Source organism: Terrapene carolina, unplaced genomic scaffold (genome assembly GCF_002925995.2).
Source record: "Terrapene carolina triunguis isolate 2854851 unplaced genomic scaffold, T_m_triunguis-2.0 Scaffold210, whole genome shotgun sequence".
In the NCBI taxonomy this organism is placed as follows: Eukaryota; Metazoa; Chordata; order Testudines; family Emydidae; genus Terrapene; species Terrapene triunguis.
In genome coordinates this window covers 24,406,968-24,420,204 of record NW_020664561.1, presented here as the reverse complement: position 1 = coordinate 24,420,204, position 13,237 = coordinate 24,406,968, and the positions used below count along the sequence as shown (strand labels likewise).

Below are 13,237 nucleotides of genomic sequence, written 5' to 3'. Positions count from 1 at the left end.
GTTGATAAATTGCACCCCCAAGTGGATACATGCCTTATGGATCTCTGACAGTTGTGGTTTTTTGCTTCTTTTTTGCAATTTCATAAATACTTTTTGTAAAGTGTTTTTAAACTCTCAAGTGGAAAGCACCGTAAGGGCAAAGTATTATTATTACTGAAAGATATTTTACTTTGTCAGCAAGAACTTTCTCAACTTTTTTTTTCTGGACAGCTGTGGTAAGGACAATACAACTTTGCACTTATACAGCCTTTCCAAACTATGGGTCACATTCTATCTTTTGGATGCATGTGTATGACTTGTGTAAATCAGTGGGCGCTCCATATGCATGTAATGCAGTGTGGAATGTGCCCATATACATAGCACAACTTGAAATAGCCATGTTTACTTTATTCACAGATGTCAAGTTTTCACAGGACTCTCCTTTAGTAATATTTTTTTGCATTGAAACCATACTTCCATCTGTCCCTGCTTCGCCAAAGTTGGCAGTCACATGATCTGTAATTGTGTATCATAGCTTTTCTTTTTTCAGTGCTTAATTTGTAATGAAAGTTGTGCTGGGGCTCAAGCAATTAGGTGTCCTGGGCTCAAGCAATTTTTTTACATTCATAACTGATGCAAGGCACAGAGTAGACTATGAACTGCCAAGCCTAGAGGAGCTGGGGCTCAGCTCTGCTGCAAATTAAGCACTGCTCCTTCTGTCGTTATGTGCCAGTTGTTGCCACTCATCCGCTCACTGGAACCAGTGGGGTACCCTTCCATCCTCCTAATGGTTGCGTTTTAGTGGTACTGCATGTGTAATTTCTAGATTGTATCTGGACAGCCAACGGTCATGTCGGGAACGATATAGCTCTGCTTCTGTAGTAGTTATCGTGCTGGAGAGAGAATTGCTGCGCCCGGGAGCACACGTGGGGCATGAGCCCAGTGACGCCCTTTGGCAAGTGTAACATTTGCTCCCAGGGACACGCAGCACGCTAACGGGTGGGGTGGAGATGGGAGAGAGCTGCGGCCCCAGCCTGTCCTTGCCCACTTTGCTGCGCGAGTGCCTCCAGCTGCCCCTGCTCTCTGCTGTCCCAGGCCGCGGCGCTCACACGATGCCTTGCAGGGGCCCACGGGGCAAGGGAGGAAGATCCTTGCGCCCTTCTCCCTGTTTGGGCCCAGCCTGCCCCGGAGCGTGACCCAGCCCACAGCTGCTAGGGAGCCTGGGCGCGGCCTACCATAGGGCAGTTTGACAGACTGGCCCCGCCCCGCTTCCTGGGCGGGGCTCTCCTCCACGGGGCTGGCTGGGCAGCGCACACAAGACACCACGTCCTCCAGCCACGCAGTGACGTACAAGAGCCGCTCTCGCTCCCAGAGCTAGCCCCGCCTCCCGGACGTCGAGGGGTTCCTTCTCAGAGAGAGGCTGCGTCTGACACAGGGGCGCCGGAACCCGGAAATGGAGGGGGAGGTGGCTTTCTGCGAGCGCAGCGGCGGAGTTTAGCGGCTGACAGGCAGCGGCGGGGGAGCGCCGGCCCGGGGCAGGTGTGTGCTGCTGCATCCGCTGCTGAGCGGCGCCTCTGCGACTGGCAGGCGGAGCCAGTGGGGCGAGGCGAGCGCTTTACGCCCCCTGTAGCTGGAACGTCGCCCTGTGTGGAGGGGCGGGTGAGCCCCACAGCCCGCTGGGGCCCGAGACGCGGTTCCGTGGGGTTGGGGCTCTGCTCCTGTTCCGAGGCAGGGGGAATCGGGGACCCCCCGCAGGCCCCGGAGCTGGGGGGAAGGGCGCTCCCGTCCCTACCCTGGGGCCGAGGGACTGTTCGGTGAGGTGAGGCCTGGGGGTGAGGGGGAGGGCCCCTCTCCCCCTCTGTCCTTGGGGACCGTGCGGCAGTGACCCCAGCCTGTCTCTTGGAGGGGGGAGAGACAAAGACTCTCAAACGCACGAGGTTGCTCCCCGCATCCTCAGCTGAAGCAGGGACGTGCGGGGCTGGGGATTTGGCAGTTGGAGGCAAAATAAACCTGCCACCCGAAATCTCTTCGCCAAGCCGCACAGGAAGTATCACGCTGCTGTTCTGCAGGAGCACAAAACTCCCCAGTCCGGATGTCAATAGGAGAATGCCGTATCGAGCACAGAATATCTGATTGGTTGGCCTCAACGTGAATGCACCCGCCTCGAGTTCAGCGAGTGTCACCCAGCCAACATCAGTGTGAAAAGTGCACAGTTAATAAGGACAATATTTAATGTTAATGATGCTGGGTTTTCGTTTTAATTTTGTTCTGGTTCTGAAACGATGCTGCAAAGATCAAAGCAAATCTGTTTAAGAATGGTATCTTGCATCTGTCTCAGAGCATTTCACAAACTATAGGAGCACACTCTTCAGCTGCCTAATAAATAGATATTATTTCATTTATCAGTGCATAGCAATGTTACATGATAGGCTAGAATGGGAAGAGACTAGGTTTTAATAATTTACTAAATGCTTAAAGTATGCAAACCAATTAAAAGTAAGTAGAAATTGTATATAGTGTTAGTAAGTAAATGACATACTGTTGTGTCCCAAGTATAATTATTAATATTCTTTTACAGATTATGAAAATATTCTGATCAATCAGTTTAAAAAAATTCAGAACTGCGTTAAGGCTTCACCATAAATCTTTTTAGCTGCTTATGAAGTTTCTGATATTAAAGCTGCACTATTGAAATGAAGAAAAGGAGAAAGTTCCCTGGAAATTTAAATGAGAAACTACATCTTGGCCATGAGAAAAATATTTCTGATGGGGTTCTTATAGTAGATTCTGACCAAGAAACTGTCACCAAATCTGCAGAAGTAGCTATCGCGGACCAACTTGAGTGTTCCCAAGAACTTCCTCCATCACCAGAACAAAGAAAACTCTTAAGTTCACTGCAGTATAATAAAAATCTACTTAAATATTTAAATGATGATAGACAGAAACAACCATCTTTTTGTGACTTACTTATAATAGTAGAAGGAAAAGAATTTAGTGCACACAAAGTTGTTGTAGCTGTTGGCAGTAGTTATTTTCATGCTTGTTTGAGCAAAAACCCAAGCACGGATGTTGTCACACTGGATCATGTAACTCATTCTGTTTTTCAACATTTGCTTGAGTTTTTGTACACATCTGAGTTTTTTGTATATAAAAATGAAATCCCTTTAGTGTTGGAAGCAGCTAAATTTTTAGACATTATAGATGCAGTCAAACTGCTCAATAATGAAAATATTTCCTGCATACAATCTGAAGCGGTAACTGAAAACCCAATACCAGCTGAAACTCTCAATGAATTGACTGGTAAACTATCAAATAGTCACCAGTGCACTTTTTGCAGTCGAAACTTCTGTTACAAGAAATCCTTAGAAAACCACTTGGCTAAAGCTCACAGGTCCCTTCCACTGGAAAAAAAACATGGTTTAAAAATGCTTGAGAAAGCAGACTTTTCTACCAGAAGATCTACAAGGAACCGTAAATGCCCAGCTAAGTTTGATAACAGTGATAACGAAAGCAGCGATGTGTCTGACAACAAGGAAAAAGTCCATTCTGAGAGAGAAATATCTGTTAAAAATGAATGTGAAGATAGTGGAAGTGACTGCAATGCAGATGAAGAGGGTCAGGAAGAAGAAGAAATACCAGATGAAGATTCTGATGCTGAAGAGCAAAGTAAAAAAGAACGTAATGATACTGAAGTGAGTCCTGAGCCAGTTGATTCAGTAGGAAATATTCCTGAAGGTTTAACTCCAGTAATCATTCAGAGTAGTAGCAAAAAACTATTGCAGTGTCCCAAGTGTGACAAAACATTTGATCGAACAGGTAAGAGCAATTAAAGTTTTGTCTCCTTCCTCTTTACCACATGGTGGTACTTTCAGGTGGAAAATAAACTGAGTTCTTTCTGACTTTTATGTTTATAGAGAATTAGTGTTTTGTCTGTTTGCTAAAATTTAGTATGGAGTGCCAGTCCTTATAGATCTTGAAAATCAGAAATTATCATTACTGTAGCACTAAAATTAGGAAGTGAATTAATAAGAGTGCTATTTTTTTTTTAAATCCTGCAAATGACAAATCTCTCTTTCCTGCAGTCATGTTCCTAATTCTTAGTATATGAAAGAGGCTTGAAGATAGAGTGCAGTAACTTATTAGTAGAATGGAAGGTAAATTGTAAGAAATCTGAAACATGGGCTTGACTTTCCACCAAACTGTCCAACTTTAACTGATTAAGTAAGGTAGCTGACTTTTCTGTTGGAGCTATAGTATATAAATGCTACATAAGCAATTATTTCTTATGATAGAAACACTGTCTCCCCAGCATGTGACTCCCTGATGATGAAAACACTTGCATGTACAGTTGTAATTCATAAGCAGTATAGATGAGGCCTGTTTCAAAATGAGCCTGGTGTGCTTGTACAAATATAGTAACTAATTTTATAAGATGTTTTGACATGTCAAATAGAATAACACTAAACTCTCACTTCTAGATTTAAACTAGGTCTGATTGCAATATTAAGTGGTCTTGCCATTAGTAAATTTTAAATTTTGTTGAGATCTGAAGGCAGAATTTTTCTTGTGTGGTTCACTAGTAATGGTGGTTACTTAATTGCATTTTTACTTACAAGACATGATCCATTGAGATTATGTCAAATTTAATTTTATACCACTTGTTGAGGGACGTGCTGGCTGAAATTTTAGGTGTGGGATAAAATAACCCTGCTTTTACAGAGCCAGGTTAAAGTCTTTTAATCACATGTTATGTTCTGGTTTAGGTGTGATAAATGTTCCTCCGGGTATCAAGACAGCACTTCAGTCTGTACCCAAAGCTTCCCCACTATCTTTCTAAACCAGGGGTCGGCAAACTTTCAGAAGTGGTGTGCCGAGTCTTCATTTATTCACTCTATTTTAAGGTTTCGCGTGCCAGTAATACATTTTAACGTTTTTTAGAAGGTCTCTTTCTATAAGTGTATAATATGTAACTAAACTATTGTTGTATGTAAAGTAAATAAGGTTTTTAAAATGTTTAAGAAGCTTCATTCAAAATTAAATTAAAATGCAGAGCCCCCCGGACCGATGGCCAGGACCCGGGCAGTGTGAGTGCCACTGAAAATCAGCTCGTGTGCCGCCTTTGGCACATGTGCCATTGGTTGCCTTCCCCTGTTCTAAACTGAGGGTCAAATCATGCCTGCCTTATTCACATAAGCAGTCCTATTGACCCCATGGATTTAGCTCTGAGTTTTTCCGTCTCCATGGATATTTTTCATTTTAGCTGGGATAGCTAATGTATTTCTAAGCTTTGATTATGAGGTGCTGAGTCTCCTCAGCTGATGGTTGAAGTCACGGGAGTTATGAGAGCAGCCTCTCACGAGATCAGGCCCTTTTTAATACCACTGTAAATTTTTATCATCCTGAGATCTGAGAGTTTATAGTCATTATATGGAAAAGAAAAGCCGACTTATGTGTTTAGACATATTATAGTGAAATGAGCAAGCTTGCTCTGATGGTATTTGAATTTAATCATTAAGGCAGGAAACCATTTCGGTTTCAGACCTTTCTTGTAGCAAAACTTTATTAGCTAGATACTTGATAGCTTTTATATAGTGCTCTTCATCTTCAAAGCACTTTACAAGCATTAACTAGTTGATCCTAACAACAACCTGGTAAGTATTATTATCCACATTTTACAGATGGGGATACTGAGGCAGAGGTGAAATGAGTTGTCCAAGGTCACAGATTATATAATAATAACTATTCAACATTTTAAAAAAAGGTGAGATCTCTCTCTTTTAAAATAAAAACTTGTGGAAAATTCTCTGAATTTGGTAACAGTTGCTGTTGGGTTTTTTTGATACTGAAAGTCCAGACTACAGAGCCTAATAGTCTGAAGTTTTTCGTTTTTTGTTTTGTTTTTTTAATGAAGTATTTTGAGTGATAGCACAAAGTCAAACTCTTTTTCTCTTTGCACTTTTGTATTTTAGAGCCCCAAAACTTTTGTGTTTTAAAAGGGGGATGGAGGAGTGGAAGGAGGAATAAAAATCTTTCTTCCATTGGTCATTTTAAGAACCACAATACACTTCTTTCTTTGTTAATAGAGTGTCCAAAAAGTAGTGTCTAGGTGTTCTGACAGAGAAATAACCCCCTTCCAGTCCAAGGCCCTGCAGTTGATTCCACACGTGCGGACCCATATTGCAGGATTGGGGTCCAATTTTAGCCAAGTCATGAATGAGAATGAAAATCAGTGTAAAAGGAATGGAGGAGAGATTATTATTTTAGTATTGTTGTAATGCCTTGGGACCCAATCATGGATGAAGTATGAGGGTCTCTATTTTTCTTAGTCTTTGATTATACCAAAATAAATGACATGACGCTCTGTTTTTAAGTTTCCAAACTGCTCCCTATTTTGAAAGAGGTACTTTGTGAACTGGGTTATTTAAAAAAGAAAAGGTAATGCAACTCTCATTAGTCTAGGATAGATAGTGCTTTACGGAGATCAATATGTAGGCTCATGTATACAGGATGTGGTAACAGCATACGTGGAGTAAATATAAAACACATTTTAAAAATAGTGAAGATTAAAGTATTTTGGGAACCTGTATTTGATTTATCTATACAATCCCTATAAGCTACCCAGTGAAACTCAGTAAAATAATTGTTTGTATGTATGTGGAATATGCCTAGACCTCTGAAGAGTTGGCTGAAAGCATTTAGTGCATGTAATATACAAGGACACCCTGGTCTGTGTGCTGTGAATCAGAACTGTGTAAGGCCCCGTATTGTTTTAGGCTTCAAAACACTGAGTGGAGATTCTAACAAAAATAGAAATGTACTGAAGATGATAAAGAATGTAAGTTAGTTTGCCAGTCAGTATGTGTCTTTAAGCAGACTGTAACTGATTGTTCTACATTAAACTAAGATTTTATTTTTTAGGGAAGCTCGAGATCCATACCCGTGCGCACACAGGTGAGAAGCCATTCGAGTGTGATATTTGTCATCAGCGCTATTCCACAAAATCTAACCTGACAGTTCACAGAAAGAAACACAATAATGAAACAGAATTTCATAAGAAGGAGCACAAATGTCCATATTGTAATAAACTTCATGCAAGCAAAAAGACCCTAGCAAAACATGCAAAGAGGTAAGTATGAGCGGGATTGTCTGTTACACTTCTGCATACTGCATTTTCGAGCCCCAAAGCTGTGGTAGATTAAAAACAAAAAACATTGGAAAACTATTTAACTTTTGGTTTCTTTCTAGAATTGTTTTTAAAATTGCACCTCTTTTAACAGGACATAAGAATTAACAGCAGTAAGTCACCTTCCATATAAGGTGGTATAAGGATAAGTTAGTCAAAGTTTGTACGGCACTTTGAAAATGGAAAAATTAGGGTACTGTGAAGTGATAGTGTCACCATAGCTTTCTATTATAAATTTCAACTAGCTCAAGAAAGCTACTTATTAAAGTTGATGCTCTCAGTAATTATCACCCTTTTTTAGGTAAGATTGTGAGTTTTTTCCAGCAAGTCAAATCTGATAATATCCAGAATCCTCCTGTTTCCTTGATCCCTTTCAGTGTGTTGTTAGGTTGGGCTTGATGCAGGGACAGCACTGGTTTTGGTGGCAATGAGAGATCCTCCTGGTGAATGAAGAAAATCAAATGTCCATGCAGAGTCTTAGATCTATCAGATACACTTAATTCAGTTAACAGTGAAGTATTTTTATTTTCCTGTAGACCCCAGAAGGGATATATTCATTTAGTGGCTCTGTTCTTTTTAAGAGGACCTCTAGAGTAGTGTAATACAAATGATCTGGCCTATGGACTAGCATGAGGTATTGCAAGATTCCTTAGTCCATTTTTTTTTTTTTTTTAATATGCTATGCTTTCAGGATTCCAGTGTCATCAGCCTGCTGATGACAGCTTTGTCAGTTCATTGGATTGGAATGGTAATGTTTGACTGGCTTTCATGCTATACAGCCAGATTTGAGGCCTGCATCAGCTTAAGCTGGGTGAACTTCAATTTAGATACAAATGGTAATGTTAGCAGTCTGTATTTATTTGAAAAGGAAGTGGGTAGAATGTAAACTGGGTTTAACATCTACATTAGAGCTGTCCAGGGCCATCTGTAAATTGTATTCCTAGTCTGGTTTTGGGCAGATATAAATATATTTGAAGTTATACCTATATTGACCTGATCTTAACTTATGTGGTTGAATGCATATAACTTCAGAATCTGTTATATCAAGCAATAAATATTTCATATACTTCATATTTGTACAAAGTTTGTTATGTCAAATGTGGAGATAAGTAGATTTGGAAATGATGAGAGCTGCACGCTGGTACTGCTTGCTATGCTAACTAGCGTGCGTTAATATAAATAACATAGCAGTTAAGAAATTTATAGCTAACATTACTCATTTTCACTGATCTTTCCTCCTAGGTTTCATCCAGAGAACGTACAAGAATTTCTTTCCATTAAAAAGACAAAGAGTGAAGGCTGGAAATGTGATGTAAGCATTAGTTTGATTGTACCAAGAAATCAAACAACTTGAGAGGTTTTTTTCTACTGGGTTTTTTATAATTTTTTATACAGAAATTACTTGGTTTAATGATTTAATGAGTGTTTTATTTTCATTGAACTATTCACCATCAAGTCTCAATAAGCTGTGTAAGCCATAGTGAAAGTTAATATTTGTCTTGATCAGGTTGATATTATTAAATACTGTATGTTAGTGTGTGCATAAGACTGGCTGTATAGAAAGTACCAGATTTCATTTTACAAAATATCTGTGGCCATTAAAATAGGTATGTTTGCATATATTTCACATTAAATAGGAGTTGAGTATTACTAGCAAAAACACAAAAATAAAGCCAATACTGAGAAACTAGTGGAATATCTTATGTTTAAAAATGGGAACAAAGAGGACACTGGGAAGTTATAGACCGGTCAGCTTAACTTCTATTCCTGGAAAGATCCTGGAAGGAATTATTAGCCCAGTTTGCAAATACCTAGAGGATAATAGGGTCACAAGGAATAGCCAGCATGGATTTGTCAAGAATAAATCATGCCAAACCAACCTAATTACCTTCTTTGACATGATTACTGGCCTAGTGGATAGGAAGAAAGCTGTAGACATGATGTATCTTGATTTTTAGTAAAGGTTTTGACACCGTTCCAACTGATGTTCTCATACACAAACTAGGGAAATGTGATGTAGATTAAGTTACTATAAGGTGGATACAAAATTGGTTGAAAGACTACACTCAGAATAGTTAGCAGTGGTTGTCTGTCAAACTGGGAGAATGTATATCTAGTCAGGTCCTGCATGGATCAGTCTTGGGTCTGGTACTATTAAATATTTTCATTAATTACTTGGGCAATGGAGTGGAGAGTGTGCTTATAAGATTTGCACATGACACCAGGCTGGGAGGAGTTGCAAGAATTAAAATTCAAAATGACCTTGAGAAATTGGAGCATTGATCTGAAATCTACAAGATGCAATTCAATAAAGACAAGTGCAAAGTACTACATGTAGGAAGGAAAAATCAAATGCACAACTGCAAAATGGGGAATAATTGGATAGGTAGTAGTACTGCTGAAAAGGACCTAGAGTTTAGAGTGGATCACAAGTTGAATGAGAGTCAAGAATGTGATGCAGTTTCTAAAAAGGCTACTATCTTTCTGGAGAGTCTTAACAGGAATGTCATATGTAAGACATGGGAGGAAATTGTCCTGCTGTACTTGGCATTGGTGAGGCCTCAGCTGGAATGTGGTGTGCAGTTCTGGGCACCATACTTAAAGAAAGATGTAGACAAATTGGAGAGAGTTCAGAGAGAGCAACAAAAATGATAAGATTTAGAAAACCTGCTCTATGAAGAAAGATTTTTTTTTTTTTTTTTTTTTTAAATAGGCATTTTTAGTTTTGAGAAAAGCAGACTGAGGGGGACCAGTTAAGTATTCAGATATGTTAAAAGGCTGTTATAAAGAGGATGGTGATCAAAATTTCTCCATGTCCAATGAAGGCAGGACAAGAAATAATGGCAGTACACTTCTGATTTCTTTGATCATAATCATACACTCCATACGCTGCCTATAATGTATATTCTTGGAGGTGCTCCTGCAGGGGAAGACAAAAAAAGTAACGTAATATGGGCAAAGTTTCCTCCCCCCTGCCCCCAATACTTTCTCATTTGGCTGTATGCTGATACCAATTGAACAATAATCAGATACCAATATAGGCTTTAATTGCTCTAAAAGTATTGTGCAGACCTCCCAAATCTATCTTTAGATATAAAGCCATAGATGCCTTTTCTAGGTTTCCCCAAGAAACTGGGTATCAATAAAGTAACAATTTAGTATGAAAGTTTTGGCTGTGTGATTTCTCTCCCCCCCCACTCCCCACACTTTTTTTCTTTTCTTTTTTTTTAAAGAGGCTATAGAAACATACCTGAGTTTGTCTCTAGCTAATGTTTGACCAAGTATTTTGTCATTTTAGATTTGTAAGAAATCTTTTGCTCGAAGACCCCATTTGGAAGAACACATGATTCTTCACACTCAGGATAAACCTTTCAAGTGTACCTATTGTGAAGAGCACTTTAAATCCCGGTTTGCAAGATTGAAGCATCAAGAAAAATTCCATCTTGGTATAAAAACCTCCTTCTGACATGCAAACAATAGATTTGAAGTAAAACAGTCTTCCTCCAATGGGTGCAGAGTTTGATTATTTTTTTTCCTTTGCTCTTGTTAAATATTTTATTTTATTAGATTTCTTAAAAGCTTTTGAAAGTTTTTTAAAAAAGCTTGATACTAATTTTTGATTTTTTATTAAACTGCAATGATATTTTTTAAAAATATGCATCCAAATAACTGTACTGTGTACAAAATCCAGTGTTGGACTAGCTGACTGGGAAATTCTGGTTATGATTAAAGGTGTAGGTATGTTAATCACCTACAAAGTACGTGTCTTGCAAGTTCACTTAATGATAGGCAACGCTGTTATACAAATAATAAATAATTCTAGGAGGGAGAAATAGCCCGTGAGTCTGGAAACTTTAATAAAACAAAATCCAAAGATATAAGATTAGTATAAACTTCTAAAGATATTCAAATTATTATGAACTGTTCAGTCTCTTGTACTAATTTTCTGATACCATAGCAACTGAGATATGAGGTTTTAGAGTGATAGCCGTCTTAGTCTGTATCAGTAAAAACGAGTCCTTGTGGAACCTTAGAGACTAACCAATTTGTGCATAAGCTTTCGTGGGATATAACCCACTTCATCCGATGCATGGAGTGGAAAATACAGTAAGCAGGTATAAATATACAGTACGGGAGTTGCCTTACCAAGTGGGGGGGGGGGCTCAGTGCTAATGAGGCCAATTCAATTAGGGTGGATGTAGCCCATTCCCAACAGTTTACAGGAAGGGGTGAATATCAATATCCACTTTGATTGAATTGGCCTCGTTGGCACTACAAAAAGTAATTTTTCCTTTGTTGATATTCACCCCTTCTTGTCAACTAGAATAGTTTTAGAAGAATCCAGGTGGATTCACATCATGGTTGTATATTATTAGTACTAAATTGTTATGTTTTTATGGTAGTTGTACACGAGTTCAGAGCATTAGATTATCAAACTTAAATTTAATTGTTGACTCATAAATTGCAAAAAATACTCAAATACTTACATTTTACATACTGAAAAATGTGAGGCATGTTATAATAATAATTCATTAAACTAGCCTTTTTGTCTTGTAGCTTGATTAAGGCATGCATCAGTGACCCAAAATATACATCTGTTTGTGACTTAATGTAATTACTTACAACTAATAGCAGTTCTGGTTATTTTCTTTCAGGTCCTTTCCCGTGTGATATTTGTGGTCGTCAGTTCAATGACACTAGAAATCTAAAACGCCATATAGAATGTACTCATGGGGGGAAGAGAAAATGGGTGTGTTTTATATGTGGAAAATCAGTCAGAGAAAGGTAAGAAGGAATATCTCAAAGCTTGGCATAACATGAGATTTTAATATAGAAAGTAAATAGCTTTGAGGGTATAAAATCAGTTAGTTAATTTCAGAGGGTTAATAAGCCAAAGAAGCAGTATCTCTGCCACAAACAACATATGCATTTATGGTATTATTTTAAGTATGAGAGTGGAGAGCAGAGGTGATTGACTGACTGCAAAACACCAAATATAGAAGACCTATTGGGGAAGTCCATTGGCTGTATTGGAATTTGCTGTATTATGCAAGAACATCTTTCATTGGCTACATAACTGAAGAGGGATTGAGATTTTTCTGTGACTGGTACATTGCTGAGAGTGATAATGAGAGCGGGAAAAAGAGAAACAATTTATAGGAGTGGCTGGGGGAAACCTGGAGAAGTTCTCAACTTCTAAAAATTCTCCTCTGCCATTCCTGCCCCACTTCAAAATAAAAAAATGTAATGAAAGATTTTAGAAAATTGATTGGAAAAACTCATCTTTTTTTCCTTTTCATTTCCTAAATGGAGCAAAACTTACTGATTTCTAGCCGTGTGCAATTTGAAGTTCTAAAATCTGGGTAATAGCCTCTGCCATTATTGTTATGGTTATATATCTTTATCTTTATCGTGCATATAGTTCCTGGAATGGCAGATGCTTAACTTTTTAATGCAGAACACAAGCATTTTAATATAGCTGGGCCAGTGGATGGCTCCTACAGAAACTGTATAAATCTGTACAAAAGTAGGATTCTTGTTCTTCAGGGGTTAATGCTTAACTGATTGTATGAGAAACCTGGTATGAGGTGTGTGGTGGGGTTTTTTTTTTTTTTTTTTTTAAACCCTGATATTAGTTTATATTTGAATCTCATGTAAAAAGGTATACTTTTTTTTCCCTTTTGTAGAAGGTAATTTTTATTACTTTCTTGGTTTGACATAAATAATCTCTGCTTTTAGTCATTGGGGCTGAGATGTTCCTCACATCTTAAGAGATCATACATTGAAAATTTCTGAGCTTGTATATGTTCCCTATGGACTCATTCCAAATAGCTGACCGCTCCCACTGAGTACTGTTGGAAGAGGCCCCAAGTGGGACTAGTTTTGTTAGTTTTTTTTTGTTTGTTTGTTTTTTTTAAGCAGATAAAGCAGTCAAGCAGAACACAAAGTGGAACATCAGTGCCTCTTAAAATTATAGAACTGAAGGGCATGTACACATTTAAATAAAACATGTACAAATATAATAACAAGCCAGTACATAAGGTACAAAAGCCCAGCAAATTTTTCAATTCTCAG

At 38.7% G+C, this 13,237-nt stretch overlaps 1 protein-coding gene across 1 annotated transcript in view; it reads left to right on the top strand.

Moving 5' to 3' along the window:
• Window positions 1–1,467: 1,467 nt before the first annotated feature.
• Window positions 1,468–13,237, top strand: part of LOC112115863 (zinc finger and BTB domain-containing protein 41) — a 27,278-nt gene continuing 15,508 nt past the window's right edge. The window contains exons 1-6 of the mRNA XM_029912362.1: window positions 1,468–1,518; window positions 2,558–3,795; window positions 6,898–7,105; window positions 8,405–8,474; window positions 10,461–10,608; window positions 11,818–11,947. Of these exons, the coding sequence (XP_029768222.1) occupies window positions 2,673–3,795; window positions 6,898–7,105; window positions 8,405–8,474; window positions 10,461–10,608; window positions 11,818–11,947 (1,679 nt within the window). The 5' untranslated portion in view covers window positions 1,468–1,518; window positions 2,558–2,672. The remainder of the gene's footprint in view (window positions 1,519–2,557; window positions 3,796–6,897; window positions 7,106–8,404; window positions 8,475–10,460; window positions 10,609–11,817; window positions 11,948–13,237) is intronic.